The sequence below is a fragment of the Myotis daubentonii genome, chromosome 11 (genome assembly GCF_963259705.1).
Source record: "Myotis daubentonii chromosome 11, mMyoDau2.1, whole genome shotgun sequence".
NCBI lineage: Eukaryota > Metazoa > Chordata > Mammalia > Chiroptera > Vespertilionidae > Myotis > Myotis daubentonii.
In genome coordinates this window covers 43,159,015-43,183,720 of record NC_081850.1, presented here as the reverse complement: position 1 = coordinate 43,183,720, position 24,706 = coordinate 43,159,015, and the positions used below count along the sequence as shown (strand labels likewise).

At 40.7% G+C, this 24,706-nt stretch overlaps 1 protein-coding gene across 2 annotated transcripts in view; it reads right to left on the bottom strand.

Moving 5' to 3' along the window:
• Positions 1-24,706, bottom strand: part of PCSK5 (proprotein convertase subtilisin/kexin type 5) — a 416,215-nt gene that overhangs the window by 39,881 nt on the left and 351,628 nt on the right. The window contains exons 25-28 of one of the 2 annotated variants that reach the window (XM_059656933.1): positions 12,228-12,270; positions 9,550-9,686; positions 7,998-8,198; positions 3,287-3,367 (exon numbers count right to left, since the gene is read on the bottom strand). In XM_059656933.1, the coding sequence (XP_059512916.1) occupies positions 3,287-3,367; positions 7,998-8,198; positions 9,550-9,686; positions 12,228-12,270 (462 nt within the window). The remainder of the gene's footprint in view (positions 1-3,286; positions 3,368-7,997; positions 8,199-9,549; positions 9,687-12,227; positions 12,271-24,706) is intronic. The other variant, XM_059656934.1, reaches the window with a different exon arrangement.

The following is a 24,706-nucleotide window of genomic DNA, read 5'->3' as shown; positions in this document are numbered from 1 at the left end:
AAGGACATCATTCAATATACACTGAGATCATAAATAAATTTCAGTAATTGTTCAGGAATCAGCATGACTGACACAGGAAAATTAGAAAAAGAAGTTCTAGTTCAGAATGTGTCATATGAATGACTCTGACCTTCAGTCAACTGTTACATTGGCATCTTGCCATTCCCCTCTCTTCTTTCTTTTCTTCCTCCCTCCCTCCCTTTCTTCCTTCCTCTCTTTCTGAGAGTGCCTTCTCTTTCTGAGAGTCAGTCTAGTGGAGTTGGCTCTTTAGTCACACCTGTCTTCAGATCCCAGATGTGCTGCCAGGTAGGGTAACCATGGATACAATAATTAAACTCTCAGAGCCCTACTTTTCCAGGTCTCTAAAATGAGAGAGTGATTCTTCCCTGTAGTGATAGGACTGTAGTGAAGACTAAATGAGATAATGTGTGTAGAGTGCACACAGCAGCTCAGTAAATGGTAGCTCATCGCCTCCTTTCTCCTCTCTCCTGATTTCCTTGTTATCATTCGCCACATTCCCTCTCTTGGCATGGCTTGGTTTCTATGATGGCGCTCATGGTTAATTAGCTGGTGAGCCTTGCTACAGAGAAAGCTAGATTCAAAGGTAGGTAGGTGGATATGGATGTAGATATAGAGATATACATGATTGTCCATCCTGCCATCCTGAGTGGCAGTCTTTTTCTTAGAGGAAAACTTGCCCTGGTTTTCTAGTAGACTGATTGAGGTAATCTCCTTAAGAGAGGTGTGTGTGTGTGTGTGTGTGTGTGTGTGTGTGTGTGTGTGTGTGTGTGAGAGAGAGAGAGAGAGAGAGAGAGAGAGAGAGAGAGAGAGAGAGAGAGAGAAAAGAAGCTCAATTTGTCCTGTGCAGAGCAATGCTAGTCACAGGATTTTCACAAAAGTAATCCACATGATTGAACATGATTGAGTCTTTTCCCTGAAGGCCCTTTTAATTTGACAAATCACTTAACCCAAAAAAGAGGGCAGCAGAGAGATGAGCAACAGTTTTGTTGCTAACCTCACTTTTGACTAATCAACAGAGAAATGCAAATCAAAATCACAAAGAGCTATCACCTCACTCCTTTTAGAATGGCTCTTATCAAAGGGACAAGAGAGTCATGTGCTGGTGAGAGATGTGGAGAAAGGGGACATCCCATGGACTGTTGGTGGGAATATAAATTGGTGCAGCCACTATGGAAAATAGTATGAAGGTTCCTCAAAAAATTAAAAATAGAACTACCCTATGATCCAGCAATCCCACTTCTGGGTATTTACCCAAAGGAAATGAAATCATTATCTCAAAGAGATAACTGCACACAGTGTTCATTGCAGCATTATTTACAATAGCTGAGACATGGAAACAACCCAGATGTTCATCAATGGATGAATAGATAAAGAAGATATGGGATATATAGGGTGGGACAAAAGTAGGTTTACAGTTGTGAATACATGAAACAGTTTAGCCTTGTATTATTATCTATTAATTATTGTATTATTTTCCATATGAACAACTGTAGGACAAGTTTTGACCCACCCTGTATATGCAATGGATATATTCATCCATAAAAAGAGGGAAACCCTGCCTGCCATAGGACATTATGCCAAGAGAAATACAGAAAAAGACAAAGACTCTATGATCTCATACGTGGAATCTTAAAAAACCAAACTCATTTAAACAGAGTAGATTGGTGTTGCCAGGGGCTGGGGTGGTGGGGTGGTGGTGAGGGAATGGATGAAGGTGGTCAAAGGGTACAAACTTTCAGTTATAACGTGAATCAATTCTTGGAATGTGATTACAGCATGGTGACTATAATTAATAATACTGTATTGGATAATTAAAAATTGCTAAGAGTGTAGATCCTAAAAGTTCTCATCACAAAAAAAGGTAACTATGGAGGTGATGGATGTGCTAACTAATCTTACTGTGGAGATCATTTTGCAGTATATACATATGTCAATTGTCATGTTATACCCATTGAAACAGCATAGTATTATGTTAATCATATCTCAATGAAACGGGAAAAGAAAGGCTTCATTAGTGGCTGAGTGCAATTATTCATAAAAAAATATTTGTCAGACATTGAGAACCTTGAAAATATTTAATATATGTCCAGGTCATGGGCTGATTTTATTTTGATTTTATCATTTAAAAAAATGTTGTTTTTTTTTGTTAATCCTCACCCGAGGATATTTTTCCATTGATTTTTAGGGAGAGTGGAAGAGAGAGGGAAAGACAGAGAGAAACATTGGCTAAAGTGTTATAGTTACAAAGATATGAGTTTTTACTAATTTTTAAAATATTTGTTTAAAATATTGTGCATATATCTACACATACACATGTATTTACAATGACATATTTCACTTCCTGGCAATTTGCTATTTTACTATGATACACTTGATATAAAATTTTTGGTAATGTCCTCATGCCTCCACTAGAGGGTACTCTGTACACACACTTAACAGCAATTAAGCCTGGGCAAAGATTAGTGACTTAATCTCAACAAGAAAATTTTAACCTTGACCATAGTTTCTCTTTGTTCTCTCTCTCTCTCTCTTTTTTTTTTGTTCTCCAGTAATTCTAGCTTTATGGGACCTCGAAAACAAAAATCACCTTGACCAAGAAAATGTAGCGTCCATCCTTCAAAAATAATTGTAGCTCGACCACATAAAACAGGGGTTCTGGGTATTTTACTAAATAAGCAATACATGGTTCAAAATGTACGAAAAGCATATATCATGAAGCCTCCCTCCTAATCCATTTTCACCCTTTTTATACAAACTGTATCTACTCACACTATTTATCGCATTGCCGTTTTCTTTTTTTTTTTTTTTGGTAACTGAATATATTTTAGAGACCATTCTTTATCAGCACCTAACGAACCTCCTCATTCTTGTTCCTAGCTCCACAGCATTCCATTGCCTGGATGTATCCTACTTCATTTTCCTAGTCTCCTATTGTAACCCTCTAGTTTTTTCTCAGCCGTTGCTCTTTCAAACCGTGCTGCAGTCACTAAGGAAGTAAAAGGTGAGGCTTTTCTTGATGGCCCCCTCTGACAGACGTAGCCACTTAGCGCATGAGGAATGTCTTTAAATGCTCTTGAAGGCTCCACTGCTGGATCTCCCCCCAGCCTCTCCCCTTGGAGCACCCGCTCATATTTTGTGTAGTGGTCCCTCCTTTCATGGCTTTTTCCTCCCACTTGCTCCTGGCCGCCCAGCTTCTTGGGTTGGTTTCAACGGCCCAGAGACTCCTGATTCGTTAGGATTGCCTTCTCCTCCCTATTTCCGTTACCTCTTTTGATTTGAAACTTCCACCTTCGTTGCTTCTGCAGCAGGCTCTTCACCAAAGATGGACTTGAAGTGAGCACAGGTTCTTTTTTATTGAAAAGAATAAAGTTTTATTTTTTTAATGCAAAAAGGATAAAGAAGATAAAGTTCACCTATCATCTTACCACCCAGAAATGTCTGCTGCATAGAATTTATAGGTTTTTCATCTTTATAGTGAATGTGTGAGTGTAGTGTATATGTGTGTAATCGTTCACATTTTCTGCATATGTAATACCGACCCTACATTTTGCATTAAATTATTATAAATCCTATAGGCATTTTCTCTTGCCATTGAAATTCCTTGTAAACATTATTTTTAATGGTCTGTGTATTTATTTGCATGAACCGTAGTTCACGTAATTTTTTAAGTAAAATAAAAAAAATTGCAAAAATGTTTTTTGCCTTAGATATATTTTGCATTTAATGTTATAAATCTTATAGGCATTTTATCTTGCCATTAAGATTCTTTATACACATCATTTTAATGGTTTGTGTATTTATTTGCAGGAACCACAGTTCACTTAATTTTTTGTTGTTATTATAAATAAAGCTGCAATTAATATATTTGTGAATATACGTTCTTGGTTGAGTCCGGACTCTGCCTGGCTATTTGGCATCCCAGCTGAGCATTATCTGCTGCCCTCTTTCGGGGACTATTTTTCCCAGACCTGTAGTGCCCTCCAGGCTCCCGGCTTCTCTTTTTCATGAGGGAGGGAAGGCTGTTTTGAAAGTGAACTAGTGTTTCCTGTGTTAAAACTGGATCAGGTTAAAGGGTTAGGGAATAGATGAGCTCTTACTGTGTCATATTATGTGCTTGGAGCTTTATATGTGCTCTTTCATTTAATTCTCAAGCGTGTGTGAGGTAGTTTCACGTTCTCATTTTATAGGTGAGGAAACTGAGGCTCAGAGAGGCTGTGTAACTTGTTCAAAGTCGCATAGCTAGTAAAGGACAGAGCCAGGACTTGAATTCAGGCATGTCTAACTCTCATCCACTCCAGAGATGTTGTCGTACTTAATTTGGATTGTAAAATCGTTTGGTAGACGCCAAAGCAGTGCTGTGCTGGTAAAATGTCTCTTTGGAATACAAAACAAAACAAAAAACTTGATTTCAAACTGCCAATGATGTTATAACCCACTTATAAAATTCCTGGATATGTAACAATCAGTGCAACTGGATATATGCGGCTCTTTCATGCCACCAGGCAAAAGGTTGAATTACTTACCTAGAGACGTGTTTTCTGCACTCTGAGTTCTGATTGGTTAATTAGGTAACAACGATTTCTAAGTGAGGCCATTGTATACATTGACAAAGTCCTTCTTTTAAGTTCTCTAATGTTTAGAAACACATTTCCCATTATTGAGATTTTTTTTTCACACATGAGTGGCTCTCAGTGTTTGTGACTGACTGGTATTCCAGTCTTTCTCAGATCATAGGAATTAAGATCCAAAGACAGGCTACTAGTGATAAATTGTTAGGATGTGGTCAAAGATAAAAAGTTAATTCACCATATCTGTGCTTTGCAGAACAGACTACCATCAAAATGTGTAATTAGAGCCCGCTACAAACATGGTTTTAATCAATGCTGGGACTAGGTGGGTAGGGAAATTATGCAGGACTTTCCGGCGTCACAGGAGGAAAGCCACTTAAGGAAATCGGAATGATTTAACAGTCATGGGGTAAACTGTTTCCATACCCAACAATGGTTTCAGGAAACCAGCGGAGGCCATTATCTTTTTTTTTCAAAGCCCTGAACATTTCCATCACCCTTCACACCTGAACACTTCCGCCAGCAGTGGCTCTGTGATGCCTGAGTCACCCCAAAATCATTAGCAGCCTACTTAACATTGGCTGTGGTACTGGTGTAATTAATCTTTACAGTATATGGGTGACTGGGACAGGGGGCCTGGGGGTGATCTATACTTTCGTGCAGTGCCCTTTGTTAGCAGGCAGAAGAGAGGCTGAGCTGCTCTCTTTGGAGATTCCTTAGTCTCAGCTGGAGGATTTGGCAGGCCTGGCTGATGAGTAGGGATCTCCATCCTTGTACTAGGGTGGGAGGTATTCCCACTCTGTTGGTAGTTGAGGAAGAATGATGGTCCTCTCATCACTGTCACTCTCATTGTGAGTAGCCTCTTTATTGAAAGAGGAGTTCAGTGAGCTCTAGTTGGACTTTTATTTCAAGGGTTTCCCCCCAATACATTCTGACATAGACAGTGGGGGTGGCATAGTCTTTGGATGCAAGCATGATCTTATTGTTTCCACTAGGGCAGCGATTTTCAACCGGTGTACCATAGGAATTTTTAAGACATGCGATACCTGACTATATAGTCAGGGGCACTGACCTCTTTTCCCTTAGATTGTCAAATAAAAAATGACAACAGCCAACACAACAATAGCCATCCAGTGTGAATGAACCAAAATTATACCTATTTTTTTGCCAGATTGGCAAAAGATAGACTTCTTTGGTGTGCTGAAGAATTTCTTTTTAATTGATTTAGGAGAGGAAGAGAGAGAGAGAATATCGATCAGTTGCCTCCCGAACAAGGGAATGAACCCACAACCTGGGCATGTGCAACCTTTCGGTGCAGGGAACGACACTCCAAAACCAACCAAGCCACGCTGGCCAGGACAGTGTGCCACAGAATTTTAGTAATTAGTTTATGTCATGAGATGGAAAAGGTTGAAAATCACTGCACTAGGGAGTAGTGTGGGTGAAGGACTGAACTTTGTCCCATCTTACCTTCCCTACCTGGATCTGCACCTGCATTTAAAACAATACCACTACCTTACTGGTATCACCTACACTCTCATAAACACCCTGTAATTTGTCTGGCTCCCTCTAAGTTGGCCCAGAATGACTGCAGTCTGCTTTCCATCATCTTCAAGGTGTGGCTGATTAGGTCTCTGGGACCCCCTACCTGCTCTCCTGTTACACTTTCAACCTTGTTTTTTCAAGGAAAAGAAGTGGAGAGAAATATGGCCTTCACTCAGATACTCCTGGGGCTTTACAGAGCTCTTTCCCCCTCACTGTCCGTTTCAGAGGTGCCTAACCTGTGCTGGGGAAGCCGAGTCTTCCCTGGCTCAGAGAAGGAACAGTGTTTTCTGTCAATAGTCTGCACGTCTTATTTCCTAGATCATGGAAGTGGAAAAGTGCAGCCATGGCCTTGCTTTTATTGCTTTTGTCCAGCCATGAGAATCGTTCTCATCTGCTTCCCCATCTTTTATTGCTGCTAAATCCCCAAACGGACTAATTCCTTTCTCTCTTCAAAAACATTACATTTTGATAGTAGAAAATGCGGAGGGGTGGGTGTGGTGCCTTGACAAAGGGGAGCAATCAAGGCCCAGTTTCTGCCTAGCAAAGTGCGTAGTCCAGTTGAAAGGGACGTGTAATCATTTGGGAGATCAAGTCTGCTATGCCTCTTGGCTCTCTAGACGTTTTCATCATCTGGATGCCAGATAAAATACAGATGTTCTGAGCTAGAAACACAGCACCAGACTATTTTCCCCTTGGCCTGCACGGCCTCTTAAATGCCTGAATGGCAGACAAACTCGTTTTCAGCATTTTGGTTCAGCGACAATTCACGGAAGATCTCCCAATCTGGATTGAATGGTTTTCTTCCCAGCTCTGTCCCTGAAACCGGCCTGTGTTCTCTGTGGCCTTTGGCTGCTGGGTGTGCCATGGCCTCCGAGCTGCCTTTCCTTTGTTGCATAGGCAGTGCTGTCGTGGTAGACAAGCAGCCACAGAGGTCCCTCCCCTGAAACCCAGCAACAGCTTTCCTCCTGCCCCATCCCTCACTCTCCCCAGCCCTTAGAAGACCTGTCCTGAGCAGAACCTCCTTTCAGCTGCCGTTGCTTCTGCACTGAGATGACCTTCTTTTTTTAAACAAATCTTTGCCTCCAAATCAAACAGAGAGCATCTCTTGTTTTCATGAGAGTCTCTGCGCAGAAAGTGAGCCAGATTTTCCCAGCAGGAGGAGGACTTCGTTTTGTAACCTCCTCGGATGTGGAGAGGCCACCCAAGTCTGTGATCACCTTGCAAGGAAGCCTGTGGCCGAGGCTCCAAGGCGAGGAGGCCAGTTCTGAAGACTCGGTGGGAATGATACGTGCAGGCCTTTATTGCTAGAGTCCAAGCTGCCACCTTCTCCCTCGCTCCCACCCCTCTCAGGACCCCACTTTCCCACCTGCAGCTGGAAAGGGCAGCTGTTAAAAGGCAAAGCTTGAATGATGGCCATTTCTAATAACTATCCAGACAGATCAGCCGTTTTAGCTTAAGTTCCAGTACTTCAGAGCAGTTCTTCCTTGCTTCACTGAAATAGCCTACCTATTGGCAGCTTTCCTGTACCTTAATAAAGAGATACAGGAACGATAGAAGCTATCCCTAAATCTTTGAGAAAATGGTGGTCGGGCCACCTCTCTCTGACGCTTTATGCGCTCAGAGGTCTGCTCCGCCCTTGTGGAAACTCAAGTGCCTTTAGGTGTTCCCTCCTGGCCAAAAGCCAGTTACAGCCTCCTTCCCTCTGCTGCCTTGATCATCGAAGAGACCCAGTCTTGATTCTCATCCCAAGCTTTTGTTTCACTGCCTGGCCTTCATCTCTTGGTATCCCCAAAGCAAGGGTTAAAGAGGGCGGGGGCCGAGAGGGCAGCCAGACACCTGCGATCGCCCTGGGGAGACACATACCATTCCAGAATTTGCCTTCTGTCTGGGCCTGGGTGGGAGCCACGCAGGTCCCATGCAGCAGCTGGAGTCCCGGTGGGCAGCTGCTGCACTCGTCATGGCCCAGGCCGGTGCAGGTTTCACAGGCTCGGTGGCAGGGCTCACAGCTGCCCATCTCTGTGTCGCTGTAGGAGCCAGGCCCACATTTCCTCACACAGCTGCCACCTAGGGAAGAGTAGTTTGGCTCAGTGCTCTGTGCAGGGTCAAGTTCTAAACAGGCCATAGGGGACCTCAGGTACATTTTTTCTTTGAGTTTGTTTTAAAAGACACCAGGATGGCATTAGCTTCTTTCAGCCAATCAATGTGTATTTTTTTGTTAATCCTCACCCAAGGGTATTTTTCCTTTTTTTTTTAAGAGAGAGCAGAAGGGAGCGGGAGACAGAGAGAGAGAGAGAAACGTCGATGTGAGAGAAACACCTTGATTGGTTGCCTTCTGCACGTGCCCTGACCAGGGCCAGGGATTGAGCCTGTACTCGAGGTATGCACCCTTGATCAGAACTAAACTCTGAACCCTTCAATCCGCAGGCCATTACTCTATCTACTGAGCCAAACTGGCTAGGGCTCAATGTGTCTTTAAAAATCTAACACTTTAAGCCCTCTTTTAATTGACAATTTAAATTGACTATTAGCTCAAAGGGTTAAGAGCATAAAGAACTTGACATTATTGAGGCCTTGAAAAACTGCAAATAAAACGAATCTCTTTATAGAGCAATGGGAGACCGTTTGGGCTCTCTGTACCCTTCTCTTTCCCACGAGCATTCAAGAACATCAGACTGCTAGTTCTTTAATTGGAAGACTCACAATATATTTCTTTCCTAGCCATCCATCTTCATCAAAGGCAGTGAATTGACCACAACCCAAGAAAACAGACCTTGTTTAACTTTTACAGTGCTCAGAAATATACAACATGGATTACATCTCAAGGAGAGAGTTATGGCTCTGAATATTTCAGGTGACTTAGATTCCAAAGCACTATCTGCAGTGTCCCCTTCATCCTCACATTCACTTATGCTTCCATCAGTTTGGAGTAATTTGAGATTAATTAGTGAAATAGGAACTATGCTTCTATAATAAAAGTAGAAGGAGGTAGTCCTGGCTAATATTTATTTTCAAATCAAATTAAAATTTCCCCTTGGACAAGAGGCGCCCACACATGCAGACCCTGAAACCAATTAAACAGCTCTGTTCTTTCTTTTTTTTTGTTCTTTTTTTTTGTTAATCCTCACCTGGTGATTTCCCCCCCATTGATAGAGAGAGTGGAAGGGAGGGGGAGAGACAGAGAGGGAAACATCAATGTGAGAGAGATACAGTGATTGGTTGCCTCCAGCACACGTCCTTACTGGGATGGAGCTTGTAACTGAGGTATGTGCCCTTGACTGGAATCACACCTCGATTCTTCAGTCTGTGGGCTGATGCTCTAACCACTGAACCAAAATGGCTAGGGCCCAGCCATGTTCTTTCTGGTGGAGCTCCGGAGCCCTGTTTTTGCTTTGTTCAATGCCACTGCCAGGCTTACCCCGGAGGAAGAAGCCCTCTTCACACCAGTAACACCCATTCTGGTCACAGATGTCACAGTTGGCAGTGCACGCTTTGCATTCAGACTTTTCAGTGTAGGTCTTCTCAGGGCAGGATTTGTAGCAGTGATGTTCAAACCTAGGGGAGAAGATGGAGTTTCTTCCATGAACTATGTTGATGTATTTCTCTTAACCACCATAATTTAATCTCCTCTTGTATGTCTATGCATAGTTTTTAACAAGTGTAGGTATTTGGGTTTCAAGGGAGAAAACTTCCTCTTGGTCTGTGTGTGCCTTCCACATAAGTCATTACTCATCTCTCTCTGGACCTCTGAGCATCCTTATCGGGATAGCTGAGAGGAGGCTGGGGAGAAGGACAGGCCTGCTGCTATTTATGGAGTAGTGATTATGTGTTAAGTATTAGCCTATTTAAATGTCCATGCAATCCCCATATGGTAGCTATTACTTATATTTAATTTTCAGATCAGGGAACTGAGTCTCAAAGTTAAGTACTCAAGTCACATAGTTAGGTAAAGGTGGGACTTGGATTTAACCAAGGTCCGTTTGAACAGATTGTTTGTGTGCTCTTGCCACATGGCACTTGCAAGGTCTGAAACAGCTCAGCGTTGGTTTCAAGTAGCTTACCAAAATGTCTGTGACCAGATTACTGACATCACTATCAAAGTGCCTTAGCTTTTATGCATACATATTTCTACACATACTATCCATTATTCTCATCCTACACTGAATTATAGGCTCATTTGAAGGGGGAGTGGAATGGAATTGATCTTTGCCCTTTGATGAATTTTGTAGCATCAACAGTATATCAGAGGCAGGCTTTGCATTTCTTACCAACTTCTATTGCAGAGTGTTTTATTAGCTGCATTCAAAGTCACTAAATTTTCTAAAGGGTTATAAATGTGTGTTTCTTGAAATAAATATCACATGTTTCACCTTCATGATATTGGACATACTCTTTGCAGTGTACGGTAGGCCCTTAATGTGGTTGAGAGGTCCTGCGACTTCAAGTGAAATGATGTATAATGAAATAGGCTAATTGATAGTAGAGACAAGAGTTAAGTTCCAGCAGCATCTCATCAACATTATAATGCAATGACATTGGAAGACACAGTGTTATTGGAGGGCCTGCTGTTTTTGGTGCTCACAGGGTATTATGGAATATGCTCATTAGTGGGCAGTGGTGAGCTGGAGAGGCTGGCTCCAAACTTTAACAGAAGATGCTGCCAGGTGACAGAGGAAGTAGGTGCAGGTCAAGGGGTGTCTTTTGGTGACAAAATGAAGACGGGTAGAGTTAGGCTGGAGGGACACAGAATCATAATAGAGACAAAGAGGAGTATTCCTCACCCACTTCTGCATGGTCACTATTTCTTTGGGTCCTGCCTCAGTTCTTCAAGGAACAGTTTGTGTCCTCAACCATGTGACCTCAGCAAGGAATGCTTGCATTTCTGCTGTTCATCTCTGCTTGGGGTGTCTGTGGCAGGCCATATGCTGGGCAAATGCCAACTATGAACATGCTGACAAATTTCTTTCTGCTCATTTACTGTCATCTAGTCTGTCTTCTAATAATCAAGTCTGGGGCCCTCTTCTCCACCCCACTTGTTTAAATGGAACAATAAATCAGTAGGGCAGGAATGCAGTGATGGAGAGACACAATCAATGCAGAGAATAATAGGCTACTCTGGGATAGTTGAATTAAAACCATAAGGTTAAGTAATAATAAGGTTAACTGGTCGTTCTTAATATGTTTCAGCTTGTTAGGTTTCCCTTTCCTTGCCATCCACCTCATCCCTTTTAATGTCTTTCCACCCACCACCACATTTTAAGCCCCTTGGAATCAAGCTCATTAAAGTTGAGGTGACCCAAATCTAGACACCCGCTCCCTCCCACGAGCTTGTGGTGCTTCATGAGAGAGCCCATAGCCTCTCTGAGCTTCATTTTTTCCTTCTGAAGAATAACATCGATCCCAAGTTCCTGACAATGTTTTTGGAAAGATGAAAAGAAGAAATGGATGTGAGAGTTTATCACAAAACTCTCCAGTTCTTAGGATGATAGGGAGGGATTACGTAGCTTATGCATTCTCTGGTCCTCCCTTCTTTTCTTTCTTAGTTTTTTTTCCCCTGGAAGGGAAACTAGACTGGGAAGGGGAGGTGACGTTAAGACATGCCATGCTTGATTTGTAATAGAGAACTTTGGGATGATGGTTACCCGTGTTTCATTTAACTTAGTGGTCTGTGTCTTTCATTACCCAGGGGATGATTGAGAGCTAATGTAGCACCTGGTTTCATCCTGGACCACCCAACTCTTATTAAGGACAAGGTCTCCATGCATACATCTGCAAACAGCTTGCCTGGTGTTGGGTCTCTTACTAAGATCTGTCCAGAACCAGCAAGGTCTGAATCCTGGTCACCCATGGCAAGATTCCTAGACACCAGTGTCAAGTTGGGTGCCTTCCAGGACCAAGAAAGCGAAGGTCTCCTTTCCAGGCAAGAAAACAGCTGGGCTCTTATTGCTAAATCCAAGAATTGTCCATTAATAGCCTGACAGGGCAAAGCTGCTGCAGGCTGCAGGCCCTCTTTCTTGTAATCACTGATTTAGGGTTAAGTAGGTAATGCTTAAACTGCAGAAAAGTTAGTGCTATGAAAAAGAAGGCCAGACTTACATGTAATACCTCGTAACGCATGATGTGCAGGTTCCTGGGTCATCTGGAAAAAAAAGTATAATCATGAAAAATAGTAATTGCCAAGAGTTCATCATTTGGAAAAATGGGCTTTGGAAAAGTTGTCTTGAGACAATCTTCTGGGATAGTTTTATGAAATGTTCTGTCCAGAAATGGCATTTGAACAGATTGTACCATTTTTAACGAGTATCAAGCTATGTGCTATGATTTATCTTTATCAAAGCTAGTAAAATAAAAGTTCTCATAAATACTAGGCCCTGACTTTCAAGAAGGAATAGGCCCAAGCTACTGGGACTTCAAATTGCAGACCAGGAACTGTCCACTTTGAGAAACTCCTGGCCTCTGATGAGGTAAAAGCATCAAGCATATCTACACAGACACACACTTAAAAAGGGGCTTTGTGCTTCCAACCCCGAATGGTGAGTTTTCCATGAGTTATCCTAATTGCCTACCAATGCGAGGGGTTGTTATCTGGGAGGTTCCTTTGAAATTTGAACAATTGTGTGTATGTGTTTTTTCCCAATTTAGTATCCACTTTGTTTTACACTGCACAACCCCTTAAAGAAACTCTCCTGTTCTCATTAAGTATAATGATTCACTGTGCCCCTGTTGTCTCAGCTTTCATGGGACTTCATAGAGAGAGAAAGGACTTTGAGAATCACTGACTCAGTCTATTTCTCTCTCTCTTAATCCTCCCAAAACATCCTACTCCCAGATCCAATTATTAAGGGCATTCAATGACTTCCTCTCGTCTTCAGTTTTGTGAATAACAGTTACCTCTAGCTTTTCTGTCTATCTGTTATACCCCAGTCTTGCTCTTTTTATTCTAATAGGAGATGGAAAACAATTGCTCCTCTTTAAAACATTCCTCTTGGTGCATGAAGATTTTATGTCACCTTTAACTTGAAAAACTAAACAAAACAATGTCCTTTGAACTTTGTGCATGGCTTTCCATTTTGATCTACTCTAGGCCCTACTTCGGTTTCACAAAGTCTGCCTTTTTGTAGAACCACCGGAATCTTTAGCCAAACATTCATCTTGGGTCCTCCTAGGGATATTATACCACAACACTATTGTGTATTACACATAATACGACTAAAGCATTGCGCCAAAGGTTATAGTGGATACATTTCCAGAAGAGGTTCTTCCATTTACACGGTATCCCCAGAAACTTCTGAAAATAGCCTAGTGATTTTTGCAGAGGTGAGGGCACTGGCCTGGGAATTGGGCTACCTGTTTCTAGTTTGGAGTTGTAACCCTGGTTTAACTGTCTTGAGAACTCGCGTAAACTTCACTCTTCTTGATGAGTCCTGATTTCTGTAGCTGTAAAATGATTGGATAAAATGGTTGCAAAATCTTCCCAAAAGTCAAAGGTTCTGAGGCTGAGTATAGCAGGAGTTGGCAAACTATGACCAGTACCCATCAGGGCCAAAACTGGCCATGCCCTTTTGTTTGCATACTGTGTATGAGTAGTTTCATTCTACAGTATCAGAGTAGAGTAATCGCAACAGAGATAGAAAATATTTACTATCTGTCACCTTACTGTCCAAAGTTTTCTGGCCCCTGGCTGGAGCACTACTGGGTTACTCACCTTTGTTAGGTAACACTGGTGTAAATGTTATTTTCTTAACAGCTGACCCCAGAGTTCCTCTAGGGAGAAAACCGTCTGCATTTAGGAAAATACCTTGTGAAATAACCTGGAGTAGAAGTTTAACTGTAAGGATTGAGGAAGAGCCAAGACAGCACAGGAGAGCCATGCCTTTTTGCAGGAGGCCATGATTGGCTCATGAAAAGGTTTTCAAATCTGGGTCAACATGGTTTTCGATAGAGTTAGAGCAGGGCAGTGAAATGAATCATAAGCCAGGCTAATTACGGGGAGTCAGGGATTTGAAGCTAGAGGGACAATGAGAAAGAAAAGCTCACTAGAATTCTTTGAATTCTTGGGGGAAGGCTTTCTGCTTCCACAGTCCATGGATTGGGGATCTGAATCCATTTTAAGGGGGTGCAAAGGTCCCAGTGAACACTAATGATTCTATTGGGTGAGTTTATTTCCTGCTTCGAGTCTATGTTTGCACCTATATTCTTTTCAGTTGCTTCTAAGTAAGTAACTATTATTCAGCTAGCATTTGGCAACTTACTTTCCCCTTTCCTGTCCCTAATACACATATTTGACTCCAATAGTTCTGCTTATTTGGCGAGGGCTGGGAAATTCTAATCCTGTTCTCTGATGTTCTGGCCATCCCTCCCATCTAGGAACTTAATGAGTTTGCTCTCTGCTCCTTTAAGCAGGTCGTTGATGAAAATGTTAAATAGAACCAAGCCTCAGAACTATGCATACCAATGCCATCTTGAGTCCAATTCCAGCCCAATTGCACAGTGAATTTGGTACCTTCACAACAGTTTGCATAAATGAATAATGCATAGAACAGGAACTGTCTTATAACCATTTATGAATGTCCACCAGTCTTTCTCATTATTACCAGTTATTCTAAAGAGTAAGAATTATTTTGTAAAAAAAATTCCACCCAGAAGACCCTCAAGTCAAACAGCTAAATGGATTTAGCTTGACCACTGAGAGATATCTGTTAAGGGATTAAGGAAAGGTAACAATCCCAAACCTAGAAGTTGACTCTAAGTTGAGGGTACATTAGCTCAGATGTGGCATTATGGTTAGGTGTGGCCAAGTCACTGGTCTCCAAAGAGAAATGTGCAAGACAATTCATTGGGTTATGGAAAAACACACACATAAAAAACAGAACATGTTTCAATTATTTTAATCATCTTAAATTTTCCACTTTAGCATACCTTTTTAATATATGTAAAATATTCTATACCAGTGCATATAAACAATTTACACACACATCTATCTATCTATCTATCTATCTATCTATCTATCTATCTATCTATCTATCTATCTATTGTAGGCACATGCTAATTTTTTTTTAAACCAATGGGGTGATCAATAAAAAAAGTAAAGAGATTACTGTTTGAGATTTCTGTTATCATGGGGTTTGGAGAGTTATTGGGGCTAGAAACCTATGAAGTATGGTCAGAGCATTAGTTTACTCTAATACTTTGCCTAAGTGTGGGAGGCATTGGGAAGGTGAATAGAGCCCCAAGTTTGGTCGAACCTAGGATATAGGTGATTGGACTTGGGAAAGGGATTGAGCCACAAGGCTGGGATCATTTGGGAAAAGCAGGGTATGTTGAATTACAATTAGATGGGTGCTGTTTTATGATATGCCTATATTCCACTTCCCCACCTTTCTACCACCCTCTAGCTTTAGTGCATAAATTTGTTCCCCCCAAACAAGCTTCCTAGATAAAAATAACCACTAATCATGTACATATGAAAAAAAATCCAAAAGTTCATCTGTTGGGAATAGGTTAAATATGGTACATTTACACAAGATGGTCTAGTATCCAGCCATTAAAATCTTGTTTTTCAAGAATGTTTAATGACACGAAAGCATTTTCATGAAAAGAATGATAATTCATATCTAGTTGTATAAATAATATGTATGTATATCTACATGTATAGATGACTAAAAAAGTCAGAAGAAAAAGCTAAAATGTTAACAGTAGTTTTCTCTGTCTGATTGTGTGTATTTCTGTATTTTCTTTATAAATGTTACAAAATTTATTAGAATAAATGCTGTTAAGGAAAGGAAGAAACTGCTCAAGTTGTGAGTTTGGGGTCATTTGGCCACAAGTTTGGAAACAGTCTCCTCCCACAGATCTTCCCTGAGGAAACTGGCCTTTGGATTTTTTCTTCATTCTTTGTCCCTCTCCTGCCCACTGCTGTTTTCTCGTCTTTCCATTTTATTTCTCAGCACTTCCTAAACCTCCATCACCAGGACAAGACTGATGTTCTTCCATAGGGTGTGGCTAAAACAGTGGCAGATGTTTAAAAATTTAAAAATTTCACTTTTAATATGAATTTTTGTGCTGATAGGATTCTGTAAAGGAGGCAGATGAGCAGGAATGGGGTTATTCTTGGCTCTGCCTCAGATTCACTAACCAAACTAGAGCCCGTCACTTGGGCCAATTCCCTTTATGAGCACCTGCAGCCTTGCTGGAGCATCAGCAGAATGTCCACCCCCTACGAAATGTACTATCCCTCCCTTTGAGGGGAGAGGAGCATTATAAACAGCCAATACTTAAATTGTTCTGGGAGACAATTAAACACATTGCCAATAAAGCATATTCTCCCTGAGTAAATATGCACTTCGTTATTAGACGATACTGTACAAATTTGTAGGAGGGTCACTGACATTCTTCAGTCTACCCGAGGATAATGAACTGGGTAAGAGGTTTATATGCCCAAAGAGTGCAGCTAATTTTAAGCCCCAAATAGCACTAAAAAGTACATAATTCAAATAGGCCTTGTACTTAGAATTGCTTGAAATAATTAACACGAAAATACAAAATGGACCCTCTGATAGCTTTGCCAAAGTAGAAGATTTTTCTGGGAGGTTTACTGGTGCTGGGATACAAAGTATTTTGTTGGGAGACTTTTGATGATTTTCAATCATTTTGTCCTCATTGGTGTCCAAGGACAATGAATAAATATTTGAATTGGCAGTAGTACACATGGTGCAGCTGACAGTGGGGCACAGCCCCCTGGAGGGACACGGCAGCAGTAGAAGAGACCTGAATAAATAATCTAAACCATTGTCTACAAATGCTGGCTAAAAGAGGGCTCAGTGCTTTATTGGTCTCTGGTCGATACCAGGTCCTCTGATTCTGACAATGGACTATCGTAGGCAGGCTGTTCCTGGATTTCCATCCTTGCCTAGACTGATTGGCAAGTGGGAGTGATGGATGAATATATGCAGCTGAGTTCCTACAAGGATCACTCACTGCAGCTGCATATCCATTCACTTACTTATTCTGGAGCTTACATTTTAGGGGGAAGAAAACAGTAAAATAAAAATTGTTAGATGTAAATAAAATGTACATTTTTAATTAATGCATGAAAAAAATCACTAAAATGCAAGTTCTATGAGGACAAGTTGTTTTGTTTTGTTTTTATGTACTTCACTACCAAGAGTATTGCCTGGTGCATAGCAGATAGATGCTTCAGAAATAGGCATTGAATGATGAAGAGAAACACATACATAGGTACATTAAAATAAAGGGTTAAAGAGTGATGAGACTACAGTGGAGAAAAGAGGCCTTAATTTAGATAAGTGGGTTAGAAAGAGAGCTTTTCAAGACTTGACATTTGAGTAAAGATTTGAATGATAACAAGGAACTAGCCATCTGAAGCTCTTAAGGGTAAGTTTTCTAGGGAGAGGCCAAGAAAAGCTTGTTCATTTCAAGGAACATCAAGAAGGTCATTGAGGCTGAGGGGATAAAGAAAAGGGGGAGAGTCTGGAGATGAGGCCAGGGTCATATTCAGGATCAGATCAAATATGGTTTTATAGGACAGAGTGAGAGATTTGCTTTCTAATCTAAGAGTAATGGGGAGCCATGAGAAGCTTTATAAAAAAGATTTGCTGTGATGTGATTTACTTAAAAAGATCAGTGTGGGTGCTGTGTAGAAAATGACTTCTTTAACTGTAGAAATGGATTCATCTATTAAATCTTGCAAAGCCAGGAGTCTATGTAACACATTTCATGAAGTGGTCTTTTAAGAAATATACCAGAGGAGAAATGACAAGGGGTAAACTGAGACTGTAGTAATAAAGAAAAATCAGAGAGGAACTAAAAGGAAAATCAAGATTAGTTGTGGGAGGTGAAGAAATAGGAGACACTCTGACTGTGGCTTGTGTACCTGGATGGATAGAAAATGAGGAGCATTCAGCCGTAAAGTTGACTTTGGAGCAATAGCAAATACTCAACTGATTATGTACTATAGTCCATACACTGCTTTGTATATATTATAAGGAGTATATACAGATAAGAAGGGCAATCCGTATCTTCAAGGAGTTTGCAATCTGGTGAGGGGAGACTAAGTTATTTAAAGAAGAAAGCACGATGTGGCAAAATGTAGAGTAGATAAACAAATCTCTAATCTGGTACATCACAGAAATATCTGTTTAAGGCCCAAAAGAAACCAAATTATGATTCTCCTTCTTCTGTCTTCCCATTTAATTAGGTTTTAATCACCCTTTTTGAATTAAAAAATCCAGAGCATTCTTATTATAGTCAGGGTTGCCAGATAATATACACAATTATAGTGTAAGAATGAATGAAAAATAAAGTTGCCAGGACAAGAAAAGAAACATCCTGGTTTTAGCCTTGGAATTGGGTAGATGAAACAACACCACCACCACTACCACCTCCTCTGATAATTCATAACCATAAGCTGGATCTCATACAGGTTTATAATCAGAATTCATGTTGTCTCAGTGTTCTAGAACATTTCAAAAGGAAAATTCAATTTAAAGTAGTCTCAGGTAGGAAGTCTCTCAGGGCAATTAGTAGAAGCAAACGCAAATCCTCTCTATAGAAATATAATCTTCAAACAACAAGTGCTGGAGAGGATGTGGAGAAAAAGGAACCCTTCTGCACTGCTGGTGGGAATGCAGACTGGTGCAGCCACTGTGGAGAACAGTATGGAGCTACCTCAAAAAACTAAAAATGGAACTCCCATTTGACCCAGTGATCCCACTACTAGGAATATATCCCAAGAAACCAGAAACGACAATCAGAAAGGATATATGCACCCCTATGTTCATAGCAGCACAATTCACCGTAGCTAAGATGTGGAAATAGCCTAAGTGCCCATCAGCAGATGAGTGGATTAGAAAACTGTGGTACATATTCACAATGGAATACTATGCTGTGGTAAAAAAAAAAAAAAGGAACTCTTGCCTTTTGCAACAGCATGGATGGAACTGGAGAGCATTATGCTAAATGAAATAAGCCAGGCAGAGAAAGATAAATACCACATGATCTCACTCATTTGTGGAATATAGAGAACAACATAGACTGATGAACAGGGACAGATCCAAAGACTGAGAAACAGCGATCAGGCTATCAATCCCCAGAAGGAAAGTAGGGGAGGGCGGGGGTAAGGGGAAGAGATCAACCGGACTTGTATACATGTATATAAGCCAAACCAATGGACATGGACAACAGGGGGATGGGAGCATGAGTGTGCGGGGCTGGGGGGGGGGAGGGTTGGGGGTTAATGCGGGGGGGGGGGGATGAGGACACATTTGTAATACCCTAACTAATAATAAAAAAAAAAAGAAAAGAAATATAATCTTAACCCAGATCTCAAAGTATTCTCAGATATTTTTTTTTTCAAGGAAAATGGTCACAGTTTTAAAAAACAAACTACACAAGGAAATCAGGCACTGTGAGAGAGAGTCAGCAGAAATAATAGATAGTAGAATCAGGCCTACAGAGACTATAGACCAGGGGTGGGCAAACTTTTTGACTCGAGGGCCACAATGGGTTCTTAAACTGGACCGGAGGGCCGGAACAAAAGCATGGATGGAGTGTTTGTGTGAACTAATATAAATTCAAAGTAAACATCATTACATAAAAGGGTACGGTCTTTTTTTTTTTTTTAGTTTCATTCATTTCAAACGGGCCGGATTCGGCCCACGGGCCGTAGTTTGCCCATGGCTGCTATGGACATTGAAATTATCTGGCCCAGTAAGCAAATATAACAAATATTTAATATTTTATTTTATTTTTTAATATATTTTATTGATTTCTTACAGAGAGGGAGAGGGATCGAGAGTTAGAAACATCAATGAGAGAGAAACATCAATCAGCTGCCTCCTGCACACTCCCTATTGGGTATGTGCCTGCAACCAAGGTACATGCCCTTGACTGGAATCGAACCTGGGACCCTTGAGTCCCCAGGCCGACGCTCTATCCATTGAGCAAAACCAGTTAGGGCAAATATTCAATATTTTAAAGAATTAAAAGAATATATTGAAAATAGAAACATAACCAAACATTTTGGAAAAGAGCTAAAAAAGTAAATCTCTATAAGTGAAAGACATAAAAATTCAAATTTAAAATTAAATGGCTAGATTAAATAGTAGAGTAGGTATAGCAGAAAGCAAATTAGTAATTCAAAGATACAAAGAAAAGATAAAAAAACTCAGTTCAGAGAGACAAAGAGATAACAGGAAAGCATAGTAAGAGATATAGAGATTACAAAGTCTATTATGTGTTTAAGTTCTGAAAAGAGATAATAAAGAGAATGGAAAAGAGGCAATATTCAAACACAATAGAATGCCTGAGAATTTTCCAGAATGGTTAAAAGATACGAATTATTTATTATGCTATTCCCAGGAAATAGCATAAACATGTATGTAATAATAATAATAATAATAATAATAATAATTATTATTATTATTATTATTTGTTGTTGTTATCCTCATTCGAGGATATTTTTCCATTGATTTATAGGGAAAGTAAAAGAGAGAGGGAAAGATGGAGAGAAACATCTATATGAGAGAAACACATTGATTGGCTGCCTCCTGCATGAGCCCTGAACAAGGCCGGAGCCAGGGAGGAGCCTGCAACCTAGGTATGTGTCCTTGACCGATATTGAACCCAGGACCCTTTGGTCTGCAGGCCACTGCTCTATGAACTGAGCCAAACCGGTTAGGACATTATTTCTTTTAATCTACAAGAAAATCCATTTTAGTGAAATTGCAGAATAACCAAGAAAACAAATAGTTCTTAGTCTGTGGAGTAGGATCAAAAGACATACTCCGTAAGAAGAAAGAAAACACCTTGAGTAGAGAGGACTTGAAATGATAAAAGGGCATCAGTCATTTCAAAAAGACACTGAAACAATGGCAGAAATCACTTTGAAATTTTGATGAAAGACCTGGAATCATATAAGAGCCAGAAGGGAACCTTGGCTCCAGGCCCAGCTCAAATGTCCTAAGAGTATGAAGCATTTTGATTTGTTTGAGTCCTCTAGTTCTTCCAACAGAACGAGTCTTCCCTGAGCTTCCAATAAACTTTGTATTAATGCTGCAGCTATTATCCTTTGGGGTGCTGTGAATTGTAAAATGATCTGCCATAGGGAATATATCTTACTCATCTCTGTAAACCTAGTACCCAGAGTTATGCCCACTGTTAATTTATTCCTTCTACAAATATACTTTGAATCTTCTTATATGCTAGGGCTACAATGATGATTAATTCCTAGTACAATATGGATCTGGAATCAGGGTCTAGATGCAGCAAGTAAAAAGACATTGCAATGAATGTTATGTGGTCACTATCACTAATGGGATTATGACCAATTTACTAAGAAGAAAATAGGGTGATAACTAATCCAGGGTGTGTGTAGAGGGGGAAGTGCCGTAATAGGAGGGTTCCTTGAGAAAGTGAAAGCTTAGATGAGACCTGAAAAATGAGTTTGTTGGAAAAGAGGGAGACAGGGTGGAATCCTTTCTAGGTGAAAAGGCCTGAAGGGAGAGAGAGAGCTAAATCTACGGAGGCAGTTTCTTCAGTAAAGGGCTCAGGAGATTTCCATTGAAGAAACTATAGTGGAGGAGACAAAATCTTGCGGGAAACGATAGCGTGGAGGAGGTGCTTGATATGTTTGCAGAATTGAAGGTAGTCCAACCTCCTCATTTTATGGATGAGCAAACTGAGCCCCAAGGTCAGACAAAATCTTCTCAGAATACAGCATAGTTGCCCTTACCTTAAAAACACACAGAAAAAAAGAAAAAGAAAAGGAAAAAAGCCCCACACAGGTTTTTAAGGAAAAGAAGGGGGTAAATACAAAAGTGGATTGCAAAGAGTTTGGGGTAGCTAGAGTAAAGAATAGATGTTGGGACTCAAGGAAACAGAAAGGGACAGGAGAAAGAAGACTGTTGAGACCACTGGCTGGATCGTGAAACAAGCTTTTATGTCAAGCTTGGGAATACAGACTTTATCCGGAGCCCTGGGAAATTATTTTAGGTTTGTAGTCAGTTGTCACAAATTTGAGAAAAAACACCATTACTGCAGTATTGAATGTGGATTTTGAGAGTGAAAGAGCAAACAAATAAGAGAATTAGGGAGACCGGTCAGAAGACTACTGCAGTATTCAGGTGAACTATGTTGGTTGCCTGAACTACAATACAGTGTGGCAGTGGAAGTGGGTCAAAGTGGACAGAGTGAAAACTATTTGGGAAGTAGAAGTGACTTGGTGACTTTGTGGGTTGAATTATGTTCTTCTGTGTCCTGCCTTGATCTTTAAAATATTGGAAAGATAGCTACTAGAGTTTTTTTCTAATCTACCTACTTATTTTTATTTATTTTTTAAAAAATCTTTATTGTTGAAAGTATTATATAAGTCCCTCTTTTGCCCCCATTGATCTCTTCCATCCCACCACAGGCCCTCCCCACCCCACTGTCTGTGTCCATGGGTTATGCATGTATGCATACAAGCTCATTGGACTTATTTTTAACAGAAAGAGGAAAGCTTTATCCCATGTTATTGGTGAGTTTGAGAGAAGGAACTCAATGCCTGGTGAGATGGGAAGTTTAATGCAGGGTCAGGGAAGTTCACTTTTCATAGATTATTCATTCTCTATTTTAGCCTTATAAGTAATCAAGTTGATACTTTGATCTTTTTTTGTATGACCCACCCACTGTCCCTAATCTTAATGCTCCCTTGCTTCTGAATTGCGGAGAGAGGTATTTCTAACAAAACCGAGAGAGAGAGAGAGAGAGAGAGAGAGAGAGAGAGAGAGAGAAAGGAAGGGAAGAAATACATACAGGATTTCCTAGAATTTTGAGCAGCTGAATAGTACTGTATTTGGAGTCATATAACTCAGGAGTAGGTGTTGTTGGGACACAGGTGGGAGACGACAGCATGGAGGAGGTGCTTGATATGTTTGCAGAATTGAAGGTAGTACAACCTCATTTTATGGATGAGTAAACTGAGCTCCAAGGAACCTCAATCACTTGTCCAAGGTTGGACAGAACAAATGCAGATTTGGAAACACTGGTTCCTGTGAATTCTAAGTGCTTTCTCTATCTTCTCCACCCAGCCTTTACTTAAGATTACATCTTTGCTTAAAAATATTCATACGCCCACTGTAAAAGACCATGTTATGCAGCCTTACTGTGCTATTCAAGATCATTGACCCCTGTACCAGTTAACAAAAGCCTATATCACCTTGTCAGCTAAGGAATGTCTGTTGAGGACACAGGCCCTGCAACACTTCATTTGGGTCTTGAACCAATAGTTTACCCAAAGCATTCCATTAAGAGCCCTCCACTTTCTATATAAGGGGACCCCAGATATTTCATCATTGCAGTGTTCATTTTAAGACCTTGCTTGGAACCTCCATTCTATTCAGGGTACTCTGCCAAAGTTGAATTGCCTGGAGCAAAACAGAACAATCCTTCGGATAATGAAATAAGAGTCTGGGGCTGCAGGAGCCCAGCTGGAGAAGGCGAAGCGGCTAGGAGTGCAGTCTCACCGAAATCATATTTTTTTGTTACCTCTCCATTCAGACAAGAGAAAGTTACAGAAAGCAAAACCTCCCATTTCCTAAATCTGCTTAATTGCATTTCACATTCTCAGCATCCATGGAAACTCTCTAACTATATATATTGTTAGAAAAAGGAAAACCAGGAAAACATACATTTACCTTCCTTGCTGCCTAAACAGAAACAAACTGCTGAAAAACAGAATCCATTCTCCAACAGACATATTTTCAGGTTATTACTTTTTGCTAAAATTGCTGGTTTGTGTAAACAAACTAGGGCTGGTGCAACCGATTCCTTTTATGGGGGGGGAGGGGGATGAGGGGGTGGGCGGGGGTTCTAAGCACCATCCTGTGTGATATGCTCTTAAAAGAAAAAAAGAGCCTCTTACATTTTTAAAAAGATATTTTGAAAGGCTCTGCCTATTCATCATCAGGAATATTTTAAAGAAGTGATGTTTTCTTTTGTGTATCTTCAAGTCACTATAGCAACTGGATCACTTTTTACTCATTAATCAGGAGGCACTAGCCAGAGAATCTATCCTTCCCCCTATGTTTGGAGCCTTTGTCTGTTATTCTACCTTTTTAAAACTTCACGGATTTTGGAAATCGTTTTCTTCAAATGTTTCCCTTGATCTGAGAGGTGCTGCACTGAGTGCCTTGTTCATTACTACATATTTTCTCTTCTGTGCCATTTGCTGCCTTCTGTGGACTACTAGTTACGTTTGGATTGCTCCTTTCTCTGTACTTCCTTGCTTTTATTTCTTACGGCTAAGTCTCCTGTGCCGTGTGGTAGATTATACTGAAACCCTTCCGCTTTCTCTTCTGTAGGTAAACTGACAGCTGGAAGTGCGGGGTACAATTAGAAATGAAGTTTGTTTCCTTTAATGTTCTTTCTAAGCTTCTCCTCCTCCTCAAAAGTCAGCAATCCCATCTCAGTTTTCATTAGTAACACTTGTATCTGCTGACACAGTGATCCGAGATGAGCATAGTTTGTAATCATTTTAATGACCTGAGGGATTCGATGACCATCTTTCCCGGGGTCCA